The sequence below is a fragment of the Vanessa atalanta genome, chromosome 14 (assembly GCF_905147765.1).
Source record: "Vanessa atalanta chromosome 14, ilVanAtal1.2, whole genome shotgun sequence".
NCBI classification, from domain to species: domain Eukaryota; kingdom Metazoa; phylum Arthropoda; class Insecta; order Lepidoptera; family Nymphalidae; genus Vanessa; species Vanessa atalanta.
Genome location: NC_061884.1, coordinates 12,307,780 through 12,335,357, shown reverse-complemented (window position 1 = coordinate 12,335,357; position 27,578 = coordinate 12,307,780). Strand labels below are relative to the sequence as shown.

The window sequence follows — 27,578 nt, the reverse complement described above, 5'->3', positions numbered from 1 at the left end:
TGGCCGGCGCGCTCTCACCGACATCGCCAGTTGCACCTGACGCCGCGCGCAGCACACACCGCCGTACTGTACACACTATCACAAACAAGTGAATAACTCGAGTACACGACCAATCAGATAGACGCACACAGTGAAGAATCGCGTTCGAATATATTTTTCGAAATTTGAATTTTCGATTCGTTATTTTTTAAAAATTCAGAACTGAAATATTTTATACACGTATAGAATATCATAGGACGATCATATTTCATAGAATTTTCGAAGGCCAGTGAGAGTGTGTGAAGGAAAGTGAGACCGCGGCATGCGCCTGCGCCGCTGACATTTTCACTTTCTACGTGACGGGACACATTGAGCGGTGAGTGTTGTGTAATATCTTCGATGTGTGAATATTAAACATTTTACAATTACGTGTTAAAGCTTTTTCTCAATTCAATATTGGTTCGAAATTAACTTTTAGGAAGTTTAGAATGTATGCAATTGTACGTTGAGCGATGAAGCTTTTTAGTGAATTCTTATTAATTCGTTATTTTAAAATATAAAATATTTTGTCAATTCTTTAAAAACAAATAAAAATAAAACCAAATTAAAAAAAAAATACAAAATGCAATTGCGTTTGATTTATAAAAAAGGTTCATTAAATCCTCGAACTTTTATCGAAATATAAACATGATTAATTGTATTCATGAATTTAATTGAATTCTATTCTATTGAGGAAACTGACATTTACGGTGCACGATTGTTACTGAGTGCACGCATTATCTAAAGTTCGTTGACCGGAAAATACAACATGTTATACTTACATATATAATACATGTTTAGTGTTAGAAATCATTCCATTTCTTTTATTCACGGGTCGAGATTGCATTGTTACTAGAACATATTAATCTAAGCGAGCATTGAACTTAAATGTGCTCATAGCTCATTTCATAACTCATCTCACTGCAGTGAAAGAAAATCTCGAGGGTAAACCTCCATGTGTGAGATGAAAATTTGTCATATGCTTATACACGAAGCTGCACTGCAGCGTGGTGGAATAAGCCCCTTTACCCAGATGTGGACATTTATGAACTTTCACTTTAATTGACTATTATTATTATTATAAATAAACATTCGAGAATCTAGCGTCAAACCTATGTATATATGACATGTGACATGGTATATGACAGTTAGTCAGGAAATTGTTACACTTAGATTTTACCCATAACAAAACTGTGAGAGAATACTTACAAAATATCTTATTATAGTTTAGGGTCCTTTCCGCAAATTTGTATTTTTATGCAACAACAGTACTACAAATTTATAGTAAATAAATTTATGAAACGAAGTGCAAGACCTTTGTTGTATCTTTTGGTTTAACCAATCACTATGAAGGTCTTTAGGTATCCTTAAAGCTCTTTACAAAACTATGAATCCCTTAACTAACTAAAATGCAATACCTAATCCCAAAAGAAAAAAAATTATTCACCCATCAGAGGAACAGTATGGTGGAATAATCTTTTCCTTAAGGGGAGAGATATCTGCCCAACAGGGTTGAATTTAGTACCTTCGCTGCTCTAGGCCTATGGAAGATTTACGCCACGCCATTGTTCCTTTCCCAAATTTTTGCGATATTTAAAATAATCAATGGGACATATGTATTTTAAAAAGGTGCTTTTAACATATTTTTGGCCAACCAAATTCCTGAAATGGCCTATAGGGCAATCCGTCCTTATAAATCCCCAGCACTGGTAAATCGACAAGCTGTTACGTTAATTTTCGAGCACTTGGTATCGTCAATTTACAGCAAAATTGAACAGAAAATACAAAATTCCTTAATTTATTATCTTTTAGTAGTCTGTATTGAGGATTATAAGGCTTGGGGAATTTAATTGCAATTGAAACCAAACCAAACAATGACTTTATTTCTTATGTGCATGTTTTATTCCCGGCAACCAGAGAATTGAAATTTTAAGATTATTCTTAGCTTATAGTATTTTATATGCTTATAGTATTTTAACTTTACTGCATTTACTATACAAAAGATTCAACATTTACACCTAATGGTGGAGGTCAAATTTGTTTCGTTGTACGAGTAAGTAGGTATTAATCTCCGGATCTACGGAACTAATTCTCAAAATATTTTGCCTACTAAAACAGCCCACTATCATTAAGCAATGTGGGCTAAATTTTAATATTATAAAAAGTTACTTTAGTTTGAAATGTGAATATTTGTAAGTCCAGTCGAATGAAAATGGAATTTATTTTCCACATGGCTGAAACCGCTGGGCGCTATTAGTGAGATATATTAACCAGCGTTCGACAATAGTTTACATACAAGTGGCAGCACTTTACGCTGCATTCCATTTACCACATTAACCTCATTAAGACTAATGTCAGTTGACCTCGGAATTCTTGATATTACTGCAAAAACCAAACAAAAACGAAACGATTTGCAACTTCTTCACAACTGCGATAAGTTCGACTTTGTTTTTGTAATGTAAACACATTGGACTGGAAATATGCCAACGTTAAAGTCTACACGTACGATGCCTTAGCAAATAACCTTATCGATATGTGTTATTTGTAAATTAAAGGAATATAAACTTCGAGTGGCTGTACAAAATATTAAAAAAAATCAATAAAACAAAAAAATATATAGTTGTAGATATTTTTTTTTCTTGAAAATTTACTTGTCTCGCTAAAGTAATTATTTATCTATACATACATATAAATAAATTGGAGTGTCTATTTGTAATATTAAAATAACCGCTTTTTACTATATGCATATGTACACGTTATATATCCCTAAATAAGATTTTTTATCAACTTTTATCTGTCTGTCTGTTTGTTCCGGCCAATCTCTGGAACGGCTGGACTGATTTTGACGGGACTTTCACTTTGAGATAGCTGTAATAAGTAGTAACTTAGTTATTGTTGTACAATAACTTTTTTGTTAAATTTATTATTTTTTGTTAAATTCAAACGCGCACGAACTCACGGGCACTGCAAGTTGTAAATATAATCTACCATCGGAATATAAAAGAAAAAAAAACATTTATAATTCTACTAAGCTTCTAACATTTCATAACTGATTATGTACTCGTATTTTTTTTTTTATTTTATCTTGTTCTCATTATATACTTCATCTCAGTCGTACGTAATTAACGTTATCTACGTCATTTTAACATAATTCAATATTATGTAGCAACTCTTACATAATTTCTTAACAAAAACGGACACTTAAAAGCAAACGTATTCAATTAACAAAAAATCGAACCACGTTTTTCCTGTAAAATCAATTTCACAACGCAAAATAAACCTTATAGTACGTAATTATAGAGTACATATCGTATTATATACTGTCAATCTCTATTTCTATTGATAAGTATTGTGTTGTGTAAGAGATTAGGAGCTGTGAACTAGACCAGTTACTAAACATGTGAATTAACTTTCTCAATGAAGTGAGTATGGGAGCGAAAATTTTAATTATTGTTTCATAAATTTTCACATTAAAACGTAAGTTATTTTTTTCTGGTGATTGATGGATGAGGGGTTATGCGTGCAAGAGAAAAATAATGTGAGTTTAAAAGTGTAAAAAGTTAGGCGAACAAGTGTAATTTGGATTTTGTCAGTGTTTAAACGTGCCTCGGAAAATGGTTGGTTCGTCCAGCGCTGAGACTGTCTCCGATCGTTTCAGAGCGATTGAAGAGAATAAATTTGTTTTTTCACACACATCAAGTCGAATCAAAACGTAATTATTGACGTTTAGTCATATTTCTATTCTACTAAAAACCTATCCAGTTAAAGGTCAGTCAAAGTTGGATTTGAATTAAATCGGAAACATATAGAAACCATTACAAATTGTGGAAATGGCCCCTGCGCAGTTATCTCGTCTTCATTGAGAATTATCGCCGTGTCCGAAGGGTCAAGAATACATCAGACGTATCTGTTCCTAGTGTAGGAGTAAACTACAGTTTATTTCAATTTATGTCTTCGAGATCCCTACTTATATTATAAAGGCGAAAATAGCTCTGTCTGTAACCTCTTCACGCTTAAACCGGTGAACCGATACAGCTTTAACCCTGGTGAAGGACATACATTTTAATCACGAAAATCATCCCTTAAGTTTATGGATACGTGGGTATATACGCGGAATCAATATAAAAATTAACGTGAACTCTTTTGTATTATAAAATGTTGTTGCAGGTAAATTCGCGCGTCCGGCTAATATTTTTATAAGTATATATATATATTGCTCACAGTTGGATCGTGAGAGAACGAACATCACTGTAACACTAATAACGTATTATGACATTTTGCTTTTACTTAGTAAATAAATTGTATATAATCGTAATATAAAAACATGGTAAGAACTAAATTTTATAAATACTTTATGTTGTCATTCTTTCGAATTGCACATAAATGTATCCCGTTGCAACACTGAAGTCGCTTAAACTTCTATAACGGACCGAGTGTACAGAAGACTGGTCTCGTTTAAACAACCTCGTATAAGATAAAAATGATCGACCGCGAGAACATCGGCGACTCCATAATAGCCAAGACGAAGGTGGCACAATTATAACTTGTTTTCAAGATTTTATTATCCGAGACGACGGAAAGTAGGTTTTGTTTTCACAATTACGAATTGAACTTGTTTGAAGTAATTATGACTTGATATAAAACTAGCAGTCCCGTTGTCAGGAGAGTACAACACAGGGGGGCAGTTCTATTATATTCCGATCAGACTTTGAATATTTCTCACAATAACAAATCTGTTTATGATAGCGGATGGAGGACGAGTAAATGGGCCTCCTGATGCTAATTGGTCAAATATTAACCATTCCTTACAACGCCAATGCGTCACCAACCTTGGAAACTTAGATGTTATGTCCCTTATGCCTGTAGTTGAACAGGCTCCCTCACACTTTAAACCGGAACACAACAATACTGAGTACTGCTGTTTGGCGGTAGAATATCTGATTAGTAGGATGTACCTACCCAGCTTAATTACAACTGAGGGCCAATTCTACTTATTTATATTTGATAGGAATCAATCCCGATTATATTCCGATCCAATTTCGCCCGGATCGATGTTTTAGTGGAATAGGAAAACGACGGAATAACAACGATTAAATAAAATTCGATTGTTATAAATTAACAATTCGTTAGCAGAATTGACGCCCTCGCTTAAATAGTAACAGCCAAGAATTCTTCGTATTCAATGGTGTGGCATTTCTTGTAACGAGGTTAAGTATCTACATACATACACTGAGAAGATGAATATTAGCTTCGAGAAGATTCTCCCTGATGGACACAGGTATATCCCAATGTGTGCCAAAGATCTGGTCCTTTGACATCGCAATCGCTTTATGTTATAGATATGTCCGTATTAAGCATAAAGTATTCTAGTATACTCAATTATACCGCCGAATACCAGTTCTCTGGTAATATTATTAGTAACTCATTCATTAGGTATTCATTAATCCGCCATTATTCGTTTCGAATTGGATTATTTTCTGTTCTGCAATCATTTCAAAATAACTTTCATCTAATAGTACACCAGTTACATGTCACCAATTATTACAAATACATTTACACAATCTAAATGCATGCATTATACATAATAGCTTGATATTATAATAGCTGCCCGCGGCTCTGTTCGCGTTTGAATAACTACACACTCCAGTTTAAGACGTAGTATTAATATAATTCCTCTATTTCATTTCCTAGGGCAGAATTTTCGTTTCTTTAATAAAACGCCGCAATATAATAACTTTGACGTGTACGTGTTGTGGTGTTCTAATAAAGTAACTACTGATTTTATGCCGGTGGTTGATGGTACATACATACATTACATTTCGAACACATTTAGGGTACTTATTAGTTTTGTTTATCAAGTTAAAAATCTTCAAATATTTAGGTGCCATAATAATCCCTCTTAATTTCCTTAGTTGGATCTTTTTAAATACAAAATATTTTTATCCACGTCTATGGTAGATTTTCGACAGGAGTGACGTAAGTTGTATCATATTGAATAAATAATTAATTGTATAATATTCCATGTTAAACGGCGTCATGATAGTTTAAGTCCAAAACACAACGTATTAGGATTGTCCACAGTCATTGTACCGCATAACTATATCGCTAGACACCCATGAGACACAATAACAATGCCTTCAAGCATAATCGATTGCATCCTGATGAGTGACACACATTCTTAATAATCTTCTTCTATATTGAATCCACAAAAATTTTAACTTAACGTTTGTTAACGAAAAACAAATAAGTCCCTGGAACACAACGATATAAAGTCATGTTGTTTTGTGCTCGAATATTCGAAGTGCTTTGTATCGGGTCTTGTACATAGTCTTGTCACTAGTACTTTTACACTTGAAATTAAAAAAAATATCATCTAATGAATTTATATTCCGTGCGTATGCACCACGTTGCAGTAATTTTCTCTTCAACATCGTTGATGTAATACAAATAGACGTAAAAAACAACAACATATAAAATTAAAATAACAATCTGGAAACTGAAAGCTTATGTGAAAGTTCTATGCTAATTCAATTAATAGTTTTTTGTTCCTAACAACAAAACGTAACTTTCTTTTTTATATCATTTTACATAACCTAGCATTTATAATACTTATGACCATTGTGTATAAGACTCATCTCATATAGGAAAATGTACGATATTGAATTTGCATGTTTTTTAGTAGTAGAGCTTTGTGCGTGAGGACCAATTCCTGAGCGGTTTCGATATATTCCAAGTTCATCATCACACCTCACAGAAATAGACCTTATTATTACTTTTATCAGTTATGATACGATCCCGATTATATTCCGATACAACTTCGACCGACAACAGGATCGTTGCGTTAGTAAAGTAAGTTAGCAATTTTGTATCGATTCGAACGCGATAAAGTGACAATTTGCTGTAGAATGCCTGTTTCGGTGAACACCATTTACTTATCACGTATTCTACCACCAAACAGTAATACTTAGTATTATTGTGTTCCGGATTGAAGGGTGAGTGAGCCCGCACAGGCAGTAACTTTAGACACAAAGGGACATAACGTCTTTGTTCAAAATATTGAAGTCGAATTTTGTCATTTAATCAAATCAAATGTATTTAAGTAAACTTTACCATAAAATATTTTTGAATCGTCAATAATTAATCTACACCTCCATTTCGGGAAACAGCCGAGAAGAAACTGCAAGAATTAGAATTCACAATTATTGACAGCCCCTAGCTCGCTAAGAAACGGCAAGAATTAGAATTCACAATTATTGTTCAATAAGTTCTGTGATGGAACCCGAGCCTAAATCCAGGCCTTTCTTCCAAATCAGTATAGTTTTACACTGTCTTAGAATCTACACTATATTAGTCACATAAAAACAAACTTTGAGTTTTGTTAAATTTCACCGAAACAATTGCACATTTTCACAAATAATAATCAACTGTCATTTTGTGAATTCATTCGAATTGCTTAATTATCTAAGGCGAAGTACTTCAATAATAATTGTGAGTCATAACGACGTGGGAAATTTTAAATAAGTTCGGAAGACTTCGCAGAACAACAAACGGCGATAAAATACTTGATGATGTGAAAATTTTGTTAATCTAGAGAGAAGACTTTAGCTTATTTTCAGTTTATAATATTTCTTTACTCATACATAGAGTATGGTTTACATTTTTAATTTTTTTGTTTAATGAGAACATTATTTTTGAACTACCCTCTAAGAAAATAATCTTACGTGTTGCTGAAATAAAAGTGGGCGAGGTGGCAGGTCCTATATCGTCACAGATGAACAAACAATGATAAATTTAACCATTTGTTACATATAAAATGCGTAGGCAGTCTGGCAAAGGGGCCACCTGATGGTAAGATTTCACCACCCCATTGAAAATAGGGCTGTAAGATACTGGCGCACTCTAAGCTCGCTCACTCACTTACTACTAAGTGTTACTGTTTGACGGTAGAAAATGTCGTACCTAACCAGACAAGTTTGGCAAAACCCTACCAGAAACTAACAGTAACATATCAAAACAATCTTAAATTTCGTTACATAAAATATAAAAAATAAACAAAACAAAAAAATTCAATCAACACGATCGAAACTTGGTTTAACGCCGTGAGTGTAACAGAGAATGGGAGAGATTGACACATTGGAGATAATTACGAGTACCCGTCGAGGTGTTATCGAACTAATCAGAACGCCTAATTGGTACCTCGTTGGAGCCCGACACGTGGGAACAATGTCATTCACCTTTCAACTATTGCTTTCAACAATTACCAGATATTTTATTTCAGCACAAGAAAGTAATTAGAATTAGATTAATAAAAATAGATTAAAAATTTATATCACTCTGTGGTAAGCCACCTCCAACTCATCCTCTATTTGACTGCTAAACTTCTTTACTTGTTACACATATTTCAAAGTCCTTCCATCTTCAATTAAAGTGTGGGTTTTCAAATTGTTCCACCATTACTATGTAGCAGAATTTCATCCTTTCTGATATCGTTTCAGCATTTTTTTTATGGCATTGGTGGGCGGACGATCATATGGGCCACCTGATGATAAGTGGTCACCACCAACCATAGACAAAGGCGCTGTAAAAAATATTAACCATTCCTTACATCACCTATGCGCCACCAACTAAGATGTAATGGGAACTAAGATGTAATGTCCCTTGTGCCTGTAATTACAGTGGTTCACTCACCCTTCTAACCGGACCAGACGGGCTTGCACAAAGCCCTACCACCAAGAAAGCATTTCTGTACTTTCATTAATGTGATGAATTATAAGTACAAAAACTATGAAACATGTGAAAACTCAACAATCTCGGGATAAGATACACATTTACAATCAAAGGTAATCCCCAAGGGATTCAACATTTTGAACCCATTACGATCAGACCAGTTTAAGCATAATTGGTTTCAAATACTTACACTTTCTTATTTATGTTATTAGTAAGATTCACGCGATTCCGAAAACAAAATAAATAGCATCTATAAATTACATAAAAATATCGGAAACGTTTTAAATATGTAACAACTTTATGAGCCGTATGTATAATTGTATATGATAGACGTCAAGATACTTAAATTGTAACACGCCACGCAAGTTTTATTAGAATGTAACACGCGATGACATTAGAAACAGCTATTATAACAGGCAATAAATAATGATGTCTATTTGATCAATACTGATTGAGTATTTGAAACTTCTAACAATCAAACAGTTTTAAGTGAAATTATCACTAAGATTTCACAGCAGATACTTCGATGTAACTTTTTAAGGTAATTAAAATTGCATGTTATATCTACATGTTTATGTGATGATGTTAAGCAATGTCGGTCTTAGTGGAACTCTCTATTGTCTAAAAATCAGGAGGGAATCTAACACGACAGGCGCAGGATTAACTGCTTAACTTACTGTCCACGGCGTATAAATACTGCGAACATCCCAAATCTAGGCTACTACTGAGACAGTTCCACCTAGACAGTTAAACACTTATTGGGTTTTACGGTCAACTTATCAGCTACTGCATATTATATAGCCGGTACTTAAAGTCAAGCTTATAACTTTTACCTATAATTCTACCAACACTGTCTTTATATATCCTGAGCCAACATACGCATATATTGTTGTCAGTAATGACGAAACTTTTCATATAAACTGAGTACCTTCGAAGAACAGCCAAGAAATTAATGAATGTTTATCAAGGCAGGTGCGTTAATTAAAATCCGTATCTATTCACTGGTCTGTGTGCTCTTGTGTACACATTGCATTACGACTACACGCCCCAGTGAATAGAATGTGTATCTTAATGTACCGACATATACTTAACCACAAATTGGGCGCAGAACTTAATGGTGCATGATATTGAATAATACATGAATCGAATGAAACTCTGATACATGCGTAATCCCAATCCGTTCTGAAGCATCGTTGTAATATACGCTACAAACCTATTAAAAATTTAAGTACCTATCATTAATAATTAAAATAAAATATATTCTTAATTATTATATATATTTTTTTTTTATTTCAGATAAAAAGTCCTATAGCTTGTCCGATAGAATAGTCGTGTATCATTAAAAATTATGTAAGTTTACGACACGGAGCGACACGAACAGACAATTTAAAAGTTATGTATCGTGATAATTTAAATTTTCTTTGTTAAAGTTGCACAGAATCAACTCTGTGAGTGTGCTCATTGTCCACATTCAGAAGTTTTAGATTCTATTATTGCTTTGACACTCTCGGTTCTTTTTTTAAATCAATTGGGTATCTTATGGTAACACTTTATGCAGTTACCACGCTCTCGCCTGTTATTCTATCATATAGCAATAGTTAGATGGATCAGTGTTATTATTAGCACTGAGCATTTAAGGTTTAGATTTCATATTGACGGTGTTACAATAGAATTATTTTTATTTTATGATTTGACTACTTAAGGCTTGAAGTACTTTTGCCTGTATGCCTTTCTAAAATAAAAATATCATCTGATGATGACTGATGCATGGATTCAATATGAAATTAAAAGTCAAAGAGTAATATAAAAAATGCGAATACCATCAGAACATCAGACCATTCGTCATCAGAACGTAACATTGCGTAAGACTTTCACCTCATTTGGTTTGTAATTACAACTTGCGACTAGACGAGGCCCACTCTGACTGTGCTTGCGATAAATAGTCATTAATTATCATGATAAGTACTAACTAGAGCTGCCAACTTGTTAAAAATATATATTTATGTATTTTTATAGTGAAGTGTGTTTTAAATGTTATTTAAAACAAACCCAGTCCAGAGCCAAGTGGCGCCGTGACTAGAATGCATGAATTTTATTTACTAGCCGAACCTGCGGATTTACCCGCGCGTAATTTATGAAGCTTTACCTATAGCACAGAAACCGTCACATACCCTGTTACGACATCGAGGGGTGAATTCAAAAATGTATCCTTCCTCGACACTCAACTGTCTCCATACTAAGTTTCATCTAAATCGGTTCAGCGGATTAAGCGCGAAGAGCACAGACAGAGTTCCTGTCGTATTTATAATATTAGTATAGATTTCATGGAAAAAATTATAAACTCCAAACTCTTCGAAACTCACCACTAAATGGCACTGCACGTCAACTTCTCCACCATTTAAACGATCGCTATGTCATTTGCAACGTATGTAAACAAGACGAGTCCCCGGGAATTTTCTAGTGTAATATAATGACGAATGATAAAATAATTCATATAGAAATATAAATATAATACTAAATGATCAGAAGCCGAGTTCAAATATTATGAGACATACAGACGGCTAATTTCTACTATATTAAAGCGGTTGTGTGCGTGTAATTCTTCAATTGGCCGCGACTCTTTATGTAAGACACTGTAATTACTAGCTAACGTCACACCTTTCATAAATTCGATTCGGTTTCCTCGGTTGTGTAATATCCGTTTTTGGCCGACGCCATATAAGAGCTTGCTTGTATGGGCATTTCCACGCTAGAACCTTGGCCTCATAACACAATGGCTTGTATAAAAGATTGTGTGTGACTTTGCTGTATTTATATAATCGATATACACAATACGACAGAGAAAATATCATCTGATATTATAGTTTTTTTTTTTTGTTTATTTAGTAAAACATATGTCATTTTCAATAAACTATACAGTAGTAAAACTGGTTCGGGTACTTTCTTTTCCCATCCGAAATAAATTAGGTTGATTGTAAAACCTTAATTTTTTTAAGTGCAAGCATCCCTTGGAAAATTCTCTTCGCTAACAAATTACAAAAATCATCTGGTATTATTTGAAAAGTATTTAATAACGTGTTAAGTCGTAAGATACAATTTTTTTTAATTATCCTTTTAAATGTAATATCTTGTAAATAATTCGATCAAGCAATACATATTGTGATCGCGATATCGAACCTGTCTTTACAGAACTACAGAGCAAAAGATAATGCTAGTGCAGCTAACGTGTTTTTAATTATTTATACTCGTAACGATTCACCATTACACAAATAAAAACATGCGATAATTACCATAAATACCTCATTATGCAGAAAACCTATCGACAGTTTCTTGCCGGTCTTCTTCAACATTTCGAACCGGTAGGTACAGACACTGAATATTAAATTTAATCCAGACGATCTAAAATGCTTATTAATAAGGAATATTTCGATTTTAATATTTATAATATTTGAAATAAACTATATACGATGAATTGTAAACACAAACACAAATAAACCAACCTTGCTTTCGTGGAACTGAACGCGCGATCTCTGATTAAATTCGACATGTTCTACCAGGCTACGCCTTTTTAACTAATTTAGTACTATTTCTCTTATCTAGTACTTTAAATATGTTCCAGATATCGTGTACAAGATAGGTAAATGTTATCTCATGGCATTTATCCACTATAAAGGTCCTGTATATAATGTCTTCATACGCCCTATCTTACGATTAGTCTGTGTTTATTTTTATACTATAATTACAGCCCGTGTATATACTTTATATAAAATTATATTAGTAAGGATTTTCAGTATAATAATTTAAAAATATTTGTTAATGCATATAATAAAAGTTTGGTATCCGTCTGAAAACTTAATAAGACTATAAGATATCAAATTTGTTCTATAATTTATTTTTTATTTACAATGAAAAAATAATTCGATGAGATATTTTATTCAATCTTTTGTTTTTTTTCCTTTAACCCAAAGAAAACCAGCATACAGCCTATTATTAAATGTTTAAATTATAAATAAACTGTAAATAATGAAAACTTTACGTTTCATTATAATACGTCGATCATTCTTACTTTAAAATACATTTTCTACAAAATCGAATACAATTACAATCCTGCCCAACCCTGAGCCTGTATTCCGTAAATGTCACAAGTAGCTCAAAGCATTTGTAAGTAGATGTTGCAACTGCATTATTGCAACAGATAACGTTTTAAATGCAGAATACGTACGTAGAGCGTCACGATGTGACTTAAATATGGAATGGTTCAAATTACTATAGCAATAAGGTATAATGCATTGAAAAGCGTTCAGCTCAAGGCCTTTTTATTTATGATGCCCTGGTATTTTGAGAAATGGGATTCTAAATTTATTAATTCGTATAAATAGTTACCGATTTTATTGTTATTATATAATAAACTTGCGCTAACCCGTCCTGACTTCGGACGGGTGAAATTCATACAAAGTTATCCACATAAAGTTGAAATTTCCGAAAATCCTTTCTTAGAGAGTCTTGCGAAAGGAGTACCTGTGTTCTAATTCAAGTCAATTGGATCTAGTTTCGGAGTTCTCGTGATGAGTCCGTTAGTGGTATTCCCTATTGTATATGTGTATATGTAATCATTCCAAAAAATTTAGTAATTTTATAATTTGTCGTTATTGACAAATATTTTAAGGCAAATTTGTTTTCATTTGTAATATTTTGTCGACGATAAAATTATTTATTTACAATATCAACACACAACACTTCGGTGTGTTTATATACCTAAATGAACATAAAATATATTGGTTTATTTTAAGAAAACCTTTTCTAAATTAAGACTAACAAATACATTACAAAACTATACTATTATGTATTAGAAAATGTACACAACACAGTATTTTCCACACGCACGCCGTAGCTGGCACCATCCAGTTCCGTTGTAGGAATTAATCTCGTGGACATTGCCTGCGCAAGCGCATCGATTTCACTTTCATGGTGGCCGGACAGGCGGGCCGTTGACCTTGCACATAGTGGAAATTACCTTTTCAATTATGACAAATAACCTCACACGATTTAAATAAAATATTTCCATTGAATTTATTAGTTAATACCAACTTATATTAAATAATATTATTTTTATATGGTATACTTTTTTAATGCGTTAATTACCGTACGTTTTACTCTATTATCTGTGTGTTTAACTCATTAAACTGTAAAAAAAACGAATATTACTATATCATACATAATAATTATTATTTTTAAATTGATACATTTAAACGAAACGCGAAAACGGAACGTGAAAAACTTAATTAAGCACGTGAAGGTTTTTTAATTGTTTCTCATTTTAACGAAGAGTACCTATTCCCTTATTCCTGACACAGAGGTAGATATAACACCGAAGATTCTACTAACTTATAACAGTTATGACACGTTTTTATTTGATCCAACTTTGACTACGTAACTAAGGGCCAATTCTACTTATTCGACTTCTAAACAACTTCGACCAAATCGCAACTGAATCGTAGTGTTAACACTGTTAACATATTATGTTTTGATTTGTTTGCGATAAAGTGACAATTTGTCAGTAGAATTAGCGCCCAGATTATTATCAAAATCTCGTTCTTTATAAGACTTTATAAACTAAAAATGTTGTGTGAAGTCATATGTTCTGTGGTGTTGTCGTATTCAGGTAACAAGCGGACACAATTACGTTAGCATTTGTAATATTAATTTGACTTTTCCTTTCTGAACTAATAATAAATAAATCTAATTAACAATAAGTACTATTCTACGTTATAACTATTGATTTGCAAAATATTATTTAGATGACCACAATATTTGAACAAAAATCAACCGCGTTAAGCGAAACTATGAACTTTATTTACAGCGAATCAAACCGTAAAACGCGAACCAAACATTATAAGTGACAATAACGTAATTAGGTCATAGTTTCTAAATGCGTTGCATGTGAAAACGATTTCCATTGCACGCGCATGCGCACACAACACGAGGAAACGATGAAAAGAGAAAAGAAAACAAAGGCGTGAAATGGCCCACATTGTACATGAAGCCTGTTATTACATATTACATTGTTTAACCAAAACTCGTAACGTAGTTGCAAAGTAAACAGGCTTGTAACAAACATGTGAGCAACTAATCGAAATAAAAATAATATTGTGTTACTAAACCTACATGCGTAAAATTGATTTACTTTAATATATACAATGTATATTATTTATTTGTAAAAATATTTTTTTAAAAAGGGGTTGGCAGATAAACTGTCCAAATTTGAATAAGCCAAGGATACATTTTGATCTATTACAAGCTATATATTTTAAAATAACATTATTGCTCGTATTTCTTATTTATGGCAAACTTATACAACCGAATAAATAAACGTTATAAAATAAAAATATGTGAATCCCGTGCGGGTCGCTCGTTGCATAAAAGGCGACCGCGTATAATAACGTACTTATATGTCTATATACTATTACTTGCGAGGTGGCCGACTGGAATATGAAGACCGAAAATCAAGTGTTAGTGCTTGATTTGTTTTTAAATATAAATTAACAGCAAGAAGAATGCTGGTAGTGGAAGGGTGATGAAAGAAAACATCAGTAAACTCGAATATGTCTGGTGAAATGCAGCCTTTAAATGACATTTATTTTTTGAATATTTGAATATCTTTTGAAATTTGAGAGGAAAGTTTGAAATTAATTGCACCACGCACATATAGTATATTTCCATTTGACACAAGCAGACATTTTTCCTAGCGACGTTCTTCACCGCCGATCACAAATCACAAGAATCCACGACCTTCGACTATCGCCTATAAAAAGTTTAAAAAACAGAATATACATATTATATTTATATTATTTTTTTCTCCTTCATATTATTTTTTACTTTAATAGAATAAACAATTAATCCAAATATGATCAGATGTTGAAATAATTGTTTAAACATAATTATCGTATTTATAACAAAACATTATAATATACTGGCATTGGTGTTTAATTACGCTCGAAAACCGTAAAGTTAATCTATATAAAATCGCAAAGTGATGCTATAATTATCTTCGCTCTAGTAATCGCGTCCTGAACACTTTAGTAAAGTGCCTGTATCACTCGATTCAACTAAAGGTATATAAGCTGAAATAATTATAAATCAGTCAGCGTGACGATCGGATGCTATTTGGTCCATGATTAGAATATTTTAACGGCCTCGTTGATCTAGAGTTGGATTTTAAGGCTGCAGACCTCGAGGTTCTATGTTTAAACCCGGGGTCGGACTAGTTGAGCAGCTCAAAGATAGGAAGTTAGCAGTTTTAAGTCCTGAACTCTTCAAAGGCATTGCAGATTATGATAGTGCCCTCACGGGTGTTATTTGGGCTTCTGTGTTTGCGCACAATAATAGCCAATCGTCGTGATCCAAATTGGTCAGAGCATCATTACCATTAGTTCATGAGGTCCATCGGTAACCAAAGGCGTATTCAGTGTTCAAATGTATTACATTTCCTTGTTCTTTTTATATATTCAGAATATTATAAAAATAAATATTAATAACTAATAAGTATTCACCATTACTTACCTCGTCAATGTGGAGCATTGGGAAATCAGATATTATGTAAGTTGTGCATGTAGTTTCCCTGGGTCACTCGCTCTTCAAACCAAAACATAACGATACAGTACTGCTGTTGGTGGTAGAATATCTGATGAGTCGGTGGTACAATCCTTGACGGGTTTTCACAGAACCCTACCACCAAGTACCTAAACAAATTTGAACATACTTAGAACATAAATACGGTAGGTATACTTACTTTTATAATATTGCTTATGAATATGCTTTTCTGTATATTACGTATTCGCAAATTTTTTGCAGCGCATCGATCATTATTAGAATTTATTATTGAATTACAAAAACTGTTCACGCCAACGAGATTGTTTACAATTTCCTTTATTTTAAACGTTTACTTTCGACGGTAAAACCGTAAAATATTTCTTAATTAATAAAGATAATAAATAAATAAATTGTAAACAAAAATGTTAGTAAAACTTGTGGTTCACTTACTAAATATATTTTATGTGCCTGTATATGCAAGCCTCGTCTAATTTCGACAAATATATCTAATTATTATTAATTATAACGCAAAATAAAATATTTAATTGATTATATAAACATTATATAGTTATAAAACCACAACTAAAACTAAATGATACATAATGATTTACAAAATTAACAAAATGAGACGCAACAAATGTTGTCGCTAAAGCAGCGATTTCTTTAAGCGGAATTATTGTAAAATATATACGTATTTTATTAGACCGATTTATAATTGTGAATTAAAGTCGATTGATATAGAATAAGCAGTGAAAACACCGTGTAAATTGTGTATTACAAGCGAATTGATTTTTAGTGAAAGTGTTGGGAAATTATTTAAGACGTGTGACCGTTTTCCAGCTGTAACGATACCGATTAAATGCAACGAATTAATTTAATTCAGTTTTATTAAAGTTAATGTTCGATAGCATTAAGATGAATGAGAAGAGAAAATTTAACTTTTTTAAATTATGACGGCTTAAATGGCTTTCTAATATAGTCATTTTGAGAAAGGAAGGGTTTTTTCATACAACACAACTCTACAACATCAATAATAATTATATTTTTGTGCCAATGTGTGTGTGTGCACTGTGCACAAGTGCGTTCCCTATTTATGCAGTTTTGGCAATCGTTATTCGTTATTTTTTTGATGTATCACGTCATCATATCATAGTTTTTATCTTACCAAAATATCTTATACAGTTTACGTATACGTTCTATTTTCTATTAAGATGGAAATTATTCGTATAATTTGGTTCACCGTCTTCTATTATCATTGCAACTGACATGCAGTTTATAAATAATTTTATAGCTTGTAAAGACAATGCGTGAAATCCGAAACACCAGTAAATTTAAAACAAGAACTATCACAGTCACTAGTTACGGTGGATATCATTATCGCCCCAGAACGCGCTGTGAATGTTGATTTTAGGCATTCCATTGGAAAAAGTGAAGTTTCTTTTGGTAAAGACTATAAAACATTCGCATTACTTACTTATAATATTAGTTTAGCTTCATTATTCCATTCTTTTACTTTTTCTAAGTGTATATACTATTTTATAAATATCTAATGAAATATTTTATATAGGTTACACTAAAAGAGCTTTCATTTTAAGAAATTTGGATTAATACAAGTAGTCACTAAGATTAGCTCGTTTAAAACACGAACTCGGTGTCTTTATTTGATTTGTATAGAAAATTATTTCCCATTAATGTAATATTCAAATAAGAAAGTTTATGAATAAATATAATAAGCATTATGGTTATGTCAGAGCTGGTTCGATAACATGTACAAAGCATAAATCATGGCCGTCAAGTATTCCACCTTGCATAATATCATAGGCAGTGAGATCACGATTCACACGTGACCCACTCAGGTATACACTTGTTATTAAAAGTGCAAACAGACCAAGTATAAAAATTGTTGCAAGTTTTAGCCATCGTATTTTATGATTTATATTTCTGAAGTTATAAAGATTTCTAAGAAAAAAGCTTTGTCAACATTTTATTTATTAGCGCTTTTACTTGTTTCAGATGGCTCCCGTAAGCCAAATACGGATATGTGCCATGCTGTGGCTGTTCTGCGCAATCAGTGCAAGAGCAGATCCCAGTGAAAATACTACAACCACCAAAACGATCCGAACCACCATTCTACCATCACGGACAACGCGGACCGAGTTGAAGGTTTCCAGAAGTCTGAATCCTCACGAAACTCAGACCCTCAATGTGAGAACCAAAGCAGGTCATTTAACACAATTAATAGTCAAGAAGAAAGATGCAAAATCGACTACTTATGGCAGTAGTACATCACCAGCGCCAACTACGATTTCTGTTCGGACAACTCTAACGACTGCTAGGGTTAATAACAATAATAATACGGACGACAATAAAAATAAAACTGAATCGAGGGACCAAAGAAAACTTCATTTCGGTTCAGTTAACAGTGACCTAGCCGGTTACGACTATTATTTAAACAGAAACAAACATGATGATTTTGCAGATGTAAAAGCAGAATACGGTAACTGGTCCCCAGTTTCTGTTTATCCCGAGTCTCATATCCAGGAAGATGGTAAAAAGCCGGAGGCAGATCCTGAGACATCAAATTACTATCCAACATACGATAACGACAAAAAAACTGAAAATAAAAGAGTTTATATAACTTCAGCCAGTTTTATGGATTACAACAGTCCTATCAAAAGCTACAGATTTGACCCGCACAACCCCGTTATAAAGAATGATAGAAACCCAGTGTACATAGAAGTAGTAAGTACAAAAGTCTCTGATGATAATGAAAAATCTTTTAAAGTACCTGATCCAGTTGTGGTGAGTTCTGAGTCTATGTATATAAAGAAAGCTTTGGAAAAGTATAACAATAAGCGTGGTAGATCTATACTTACTCTTGGTGAAGATGGCATACCAGAAATACAAGGCATTAGAGTGCCTGACGATGAGTCTGATAAGAAAACTTGGAGAAATGCGAGAGTTGTTAACGGAGAATTAGTGCCGTACCCTGAAGGCTATACACCACCAAGAGCTATACCTGAAGCAGACGTTTACCCAGATATAGCAGCCGTAGAGCCATCACAAAATTTAGGTCCTTTTACCAAAGATGATAATTTTGAGCAGAAAGACGGACCGTTCACAAAATTCGATAATATCAAATTTGAAAATGATGACTTCATTCCATCTACATTCACATACAAACCGAAGAAAGAAAATCATTATTATAAAAATGGCTATGGACCTTTTACTAAAGCAGATAACTCTAAAGTTGCAAATTCGAAGCTCATTGAATATATTAAACAGATCAATGAACAAGAACTGAAAAGGGACTATTTTAGTGGACGCAGCTCTCGAGCCCATAACGGTGACTTAGAATACGCTGAAAGTCACATTCAAAGACGTATGCTACAACATCCAGGTGAAGTAAACTTTCCCAATTCTATTATGTATACACCGAAAAATGCCAAACCAGGTTTTGACGAAAGTGTAAGAAATCCTGTTCTCCAGTACGCCCATCCTGACCTTGGAATTCAACCTGCAAAAGCTACACGAGATAATATCGAAAACTACGATAACAAGGAACGTAAAGTAAAATATTACACAAGTGTACCAAAAAGCGCTCACCCATATCCTATGGAACCAATAAATGGTTACAATCAACAACGCAGTCAAAACAATGGACCAAACGCTAACAGATACTATGAAGATGAATATAATAAATTTTCATACTATGATAATTCTCATAGTAGATACCCTTATGGCTACGGTTACGTAAAACGAGTTCCTGAACCATCTTTATGGCAAAGATTTACAGATTCAATGAAAGATACGATTAACACCGCCAGTGAGACAGTTCACCAATTTACCAGGCCTCTTATAGAGCCAATCGCTAAAGTAACGCAGCCCGTCCTTGATCCTCTTGTCGAAGCAACTCATAAAATATCACACAACTTGGGTCTTTATCCGTCTAATTCTTTACAAAGTCAGAGATACGCTCAAGATAAAATCGGTGTTGCAGCTGCTGCATCAGGAGCTCCAGCAATGTTACCAGCACTGGGATTAATGGCTGGTGGCGCTGCTCTAGGATTAGGAGCAGTAGCGGTTGGAAGACTGCTGGATGTTAATATCATGCGTAGTGCTAATGACGAGGACACTTTAGATGAAATTGAAAAAGAACACAAACGAGCCTTCGCTAACGCTCCATACGACATCGACCGGAAAATACTAAGCAGGCAGCAATACTATGATGATAATTATAAAATGCCAAGTGAAAATGTATATGTTGTTATGTCACCAGACAATGTCGAAGGCAGTCGTGCGAAAAGAGACGCAATTAGCATCTATAAGCCTTATAAGAATATTTTTGTTAGACAAAGACGTAGTGTTAAAAGAGCGTTAGACGGTGATATGCCAGATGACTTGCAAAATTTGGATGGTAGCCCGAGCACCTCCAGCCTCACTTCGGCAGCTATGGACCTCGTGAAACAGACAGATTGGAGGGACTCACAATGCGCCAAGTTTACCTTTTGTAAAGTCTTAACTTCCCAGTCTTCGGATTCTCTGTTTGCAATGGAGAAGAAAATGGAATCTCTTCTAAAAATGTAAGTAATCTTTTATATTTTCATATTGAATAAGTCTTCACGTTCTATTTACGAAGGCTCTCTAAGACTACTTACATACGTTTTGATAGTATATAATTAATTTTACTTATACAATATTTCTTACTCTGCTTTTGCTAAACGGCGTTGACAATGTACTAATACACGTTACTACTGCTCGTCTTCTTTCGTATTGAAAAAAAAAAAACACTTTCATCGCGACATGGTAAAATCCAAGGCTACGTTCGAGTATTTCCGGGTGCATTCACCTAGCTTTCTAAAGGTCAGATGACGCTAAGTAAACAATACACTTGACCAATACCCGTTACGCAATAGGTCGGATGACACTTTCCTCAGATAATATAACACTCATTCTTTATATTATAACAACTTTCGAAATACATAAACATTAAAATGATATGTAAATAATAATTCAAATTCGTCAGATGTTTATTTATTCGCTAGATGAATATGTATATTATTTAATAATATAGTCGTATCTTCGATACTCAAGGAGGTAATTTTTTTTTGTTTTCGTACACATATTTTTCAAGTGAAAGGTATTACAAAATAATAAGAAAATTTAACTATATCCGCTATTTTCCGTGTTATGTCTCTTGTGCCCGTAGTTACACTGACACACTCATCCTTCAAACGGAACAATATAATAATACAAACGTCAAAATTTTACTTCAATCTTATTTTATTTTTGAACATTATTTTATTATTTCTAGTTGTTATAGATTTTTGGTACAAAATCATCAATTTACTTAATACCAAATATGTACATGTATATTACACTATAGTATTTATTTTTATGTTGTAAATCATGTATGAACAAGTTGTTGCATGTTAGACAAAGCAAAACGAGAGAAATCTTTAATTTATATATGACATAGATTGAAAGTAAGTACAAATAAAAATTATATCGTAAATAACAAAAACATATATTATTATCCTTCTAAACTTGCCTTCATCGTAATTTAAATATAACTTTTTAATTTATTTATATATGCATGAACATTGTTGAAGTCTGTTTTAATTTTCCGATAAAGAGGATCACACGTAAGTCAGATTATATAGGGTGCGGTTACAACCAGATATACTATAAAAAGACTGAATACAATCACTTAATTTTTATTAGTGCCGATTATTTTGGAAAACTTATAATAAATTAATTTTAACTTAGTCACATCAACGAGCCGAGATGGCCCAGTGGTTTGAAGGCGTGCATCTTAACCGATGATTTCGGGTTCAAACCCAGGCAGGCACCACTGAATTTTCACGTGCTTAATTTGTGTTTATAATTCATCTCGTGCTCAGCGGTGAAGGAAAACATCGTGAGGAAACCTGCATGTGTCTAATTTCAACGAAATCCTGCCACATGTGTATTCCGCCAACCCGCATTGGAGCAGCGTAGTGGAATATGCTCCAAACCTTCTCCTCAAAGGGAGAGGAGGCCTTTATCCCAGCAGTGGGACATTTACGGGCTGCTAATGCTAATGCTAGTCACATCAGACTTAAAACCAAAAGTCAATAAAAACTTAACAAAGACGAATATCTTCTAATCTTTTTATAAATACGCCATTAATAATTACAATAATAGCGATTTTGAGGTATTAATATAAAGATGCGTCGTTTCGCACTACCTTGAATCACTACCGGGAAGCACTACCGCGTTTTTGTATTCCATTTTATTGGTGCACTACAATATTTGTAATCTGATCTGAATAAGTTAATATCTGAATACGTTAAAACTAATTTGTTACGAAATTTTCAATAGAATCGGCAAGCGCGAAGAAACGAATAAAATAAATTAAAATTATATCTTTAACCTCTAAAGCGATTACAACTGTCTTCCGCGATTAATCAGATTTTTTATAATTTTTTTAATTATAGAATGAACACGGCCCTGTTACAGTTCTGTTATATAATGTACAATTTTTATCTTGTACTTATGTTTCTAGTGCGAAGGTGAAAGTAATCACGATGAACATCGATAAATAATTAAATATTAATATTGATTGGTGTGGTATCAGGTTTAAAACATTGTATAAGATGTCATTAGACATTTTTGTAATTGATATATAATTACGTTTAATTAATTAAAATTAATGAGTAATGTTATTAGATATTAGGTAAGTTGTAATTATCTAACATAAGTACGTACATATGTACTTATTAGGATCATGAGTTTAGTTTCTTTGTAAGCGTGAGTTATTTAGAACTTAAACATTTAGTTTCTAGTTGAAATGTATGGATAAAGGCTATGGCGTTACTAAACTCGTAGATTTTTATCAATAGATGGTTATGTTAATTTATAATTACATTTAAATTATTGTCTAGAAATACCTCTATTACCGAAAAAAAGAAAAATGGTTTTATTAAATTAAATCAATCGAAACGATGATTTCATATAATACAATAAATTCGAATGAAAATTAATTAACATATGCTTCTATTTGAAAATTACTCCATAATAATAAAAAGGAGCCGAGATGGCCCAGTGGTTAGAACCCAGGCAGGCACCACTGAATTTTCATGTGCTTAATTTGTGTTTATAATTCATCTCGTGCTCGGCGGTGAAGGAAAACATCGTGAGGAAACCCGCATTGGAGCAGCGTGGTGGAATATCCTCCAAACCTTCTCCTCAAAGGGAGAGGAGGCCTTTAGCCCAGCAGTGGGAAATTTACAGGCTGCTAATGCTAAAAAAAACAGTTATTTTGTATTAAACATACTTGAAATATGACGATGAAGTCGATCGTGAGATGTCTTAAAGAGTTATAAGACCACAGACCGTTACATTTGGACCTATATTATCATTAAAATATATTTAAAATATGCTAGGTTTACTACAATACTAAATATTTCATGATCAGGTTAATTGTTATCGAGATTTGCTTTTACTTAAAATGACAAAGATAGAAACGGTGTCAGAAGGCCTGCATTGTAATTACGTAAACAATTATGAAGATTTAACTCATTAGCAAGTTGATGCAGTCTCGTGTATTATCGCGTAATGACTGGATTATTTTACTCATAAACACTAAACAGAAGCCTCAATACCGATTCCTATTTTTTATACGTTGTAAATGTCATTGTTATTTTGTCAGATTGCCACGGAGGATTTATATATAGTAGATCGGTAATATAAAACCGTGTACCAAGAATATATCCGTGTGAACAAAAACAATTGTCTATTCTGTGGTCACCTCAGACAGTTTGCCGCCAAATCGCCGACGCGTTGAAATACTCGTCACCGAATTACATAACGCTCGGATACGCGAATGCGGTGAAAGTGAACCAACCGCATTCTGCCCATGCCCAACGGAAACCAACAAACAGTTTATTACCTATTTATTATTTTATAATTCCTTATGCAAAAAGCGTGAACCTATTTCGTAAGCCAAACTCGTTTTACGGTTTGGAAATGTGTTTATTTTTTTAAAACGATATATTTTTATAATTCTATGACAAAAAAAATATGGAAATTTTTGTATACACAACTTAAATAAAACAAAATATTCAGACAATATTTGTCACATATAAGAACAACATTTGAATTTGTAACAAGGTAATTTAATTTTAACAAATTATATGTGTCTGTATTTGGATTTTTGATCTGGTCCTAAAAGCTTACTTTTTCTTTGTAATATGTACAATAGGTAATTGAATTAAACAAACCAAGCCATGTTTTTATAAATTAGGTATACTGACAAATAAAACACTTCATTTTTCATCTGTTTTTAAATTCTAAATATTTTTTTGTAAAAAAGTTGGTCTTCGTCTAAAAAATCATATATATTATTTTACAAAAATACAGACTCATAAATGCAACATTACAAATGTATATTATAAATCGATCGAATTGCAAACAAAATTAAAAATCTAATTTCGACCACCAACGTTACTATTAGTTATATGTAGAAGTAAATCTATCGGAGTATAATTTATATATTTGAACTGAAATATAACATCGATTCATAGAAATACGAACCCATGTCTTAAACGCGGGAAACGATCTTCCTTACTTTCTTTTTCCTTGGAAATGTTATCTCGTTTCTATACGCAGTTACAAATGATCGAGCGTAGATATTGACAACACTGTATTACTCATTTTATTTAGTTATTTAATTATTTATTTAAATGTTATATCATAATATATAATCTCAATACTTATAACATCGGAATATATATCTTCTTAATATTAGATATATATTCAAAATCAAGGAATACAATTCACTCATTACAAAATTATCCTGTTGATACAAAGCGTGGCGTTAGAATTTAGTACCGTTATTTAAGGCAGGATAATAACTGTCTATTAATTTAATTGTAAAGGTATTATAAACGTAATACCTATGTAATTTAATAAGTGGAAAAGAATACCTACTTCTTATAATATCGTTTAAGGAATGTAGATTACGAAACGATGGATACTTTACATTTTATATGTATTATACTTGAAGAAGATGAACTGAAATGATTTTATATGTTTACGGTCATCGTTTATTTGATTGACTTGATACTATATACTTAATATATTACAACACTATCAATCTGCAAAAGATGGCGTACCGACACACATTTATTTTAATAGCTATAATATAATACGGGCCTAGTTAAACCAAAAATACATTTATAACTAGAAAAACTAACCTAACCTACTTACGAACAAATATTTAAAAAAAAAACAGAGTTCCAAATTGATAAGTTTCTTACGGTGAAAAGCTATTTTGATTCGTGTATCCTTTAAATGGTTTTGATTGAACGTCACACGACAAGACGTTGTATTTGTATGCCTTGATATAAATGGATTGTAAGAAATATTTTTTTTGATTAATTCTATTTATCGAAATCGTAATTTATCGTAGGTACCAACGATCATCACATTTTCTACCGCTAAACAGCAATACTTAGAATTGTTGTTGCATAGAAGGATGAATGAGCTAGTGAACTACAGGCAACAGAGATGATCGTTGACGGCGCATAGGGAATATAGGGAATGAGCGCTGGCACTTAACATCACCTGGTCCATTCGCCAGTCAACCTATATACATTTTATAAACAAAAAAATATGTACAAGAGTCACATACATTTTGCTGGTTCCTCTAAGGACCAGCCACACTCTAAAGGGAGATTGACAAGAATATAAGTAGCGACTATACACGCAACACGCGAGAAATAGCCAGTTCATTATACTCAAAATTCCTTATGCATAATACTGTTGATAGAGCAGACGACGCTATAAATTGAATGGTATATTTTCAGGATATCTCGCGGCAACAGCGCCAACGCGGCGGCCGTGGCGACGCACCTCGGCGACGTCATGTCGGCCAGCCGCGACCACGCCTGCAGCCGGTTCCACTGCAACACGCAGCGATAGCCGCCGGAGACAATCGGCTCACGTCCAAGTCTTCATTAAATCCATTGTTTTGTTTACAGAACATTTTAAATTGTTAAGATAACTGTAGATAGAGACAACTATTAAGTATTTGTAGAATATTCGATTGTATAGCGTTTTCCAATGCCAAGAGGAGTACAGATTAATAAAGAACTTTGACATTGAATTAACATGACGAGATTATGAATTCATGACAAAATGTCGTTTTGAATTTCGGCGAAGTTTTTATTGAAACTTATAATTAAGGTGGATTTAAGTATTTAAGTGGAACAGTGTTGAAATATAAATAAATATATATTAATCAATTACTTGTACTACATAATATAGCTGAACTATTAGTGGACTGCGTGTAATATGTAAATAAACTCCTTTACATATCTTTACTCCCTCTGTCATTGGAATACAGTTTAGAATTGTCAATTCATTTCAATAGATATGATACCCTAAAAAAGTTTTAAATTCAGCCAGAATGATTTATGAAAAAAGGCGACTTTTATCTTTGGTATTTGTTTTTAAGGTCTATTGAAATGAGTTTTAATATGTATTTTATAGACACTAACATTTGTGATTGATGGAAGATTGTAAGAGAGAATAATATCTAATGCAACAGAGTTCTGTTTAGTAATAATTATACCTTGATATTGTAACACAATTAGTCGATAAGTTACATGAAAAAAAATCATAATATTACAAAAATATGTCAGCCATATTGAACGTCGTTCCTAAAATTTAAAAATATAGCCGCCGTTTTGTTACCATTTGTAAAACTCCTTACATTCTGTCGAAAGCTAACACTCTGAAATTATTTAAGATACCTAGTTTTATAATTACTTATATTATCCAAAGTTTGCGTTTCATATTTAATTCAATCTATTTATAAAATAATTATTTTAATGATAAACTATTTAAATAGCTGTAAGTCGTTCTTAATATATTTATTTAAATTATTCTAGACCGCTTCCGTAAGATGTAAATACGCTTTCGTAATGATGTAAATTATTTATTTATTTTTACAAAATAAATTTTAAACAATAAGTTTTTTTTTTAACAAAACAAATCATTTCGAGAATCGCTAACAAAAAAATAACAATTAAAATCAATCAACAACCAGATCTTAGATTATTTATATACATATCTAAATAGAGTGTCGCCCTACAAAAGAACTAAAAGGGGCCGACTGTACTTATTGTTATGTTATAGTATGTTATAGGTACAACTTTACTACTGTGCATGTACTAATACCCTGTTCAAGTTAGCTT

General features: G+C 32.8%; 1 protein-coding gene across 1 annotated transcript; it reads left to right on the top strand.

Annotated features, from left to right (window-relative positions):
• Positions 1-109: 109 nt before the first annotated feature.
• LOC125068699 lies at positions 110-27,204 on the top strand. The gene is made up of 3 exons (XM_047677982.1): positions 110-355; positions 18,349-20,918; positions 26,187-27,204. Exons 2-3 carry the CDS (start codon positions 18,349-18,351, stop codon positions 26,299-26,301), a joined length of 2,685 nt encoding a protein of 894 aa, XP_047533938.1. The 5' UTR covers positions 110-355; the 3' UTR covers positions 26,302-27,204.
• The last annotated feature ends 374 nt before the right edge of the window (positions 27,205-27,578 follow it).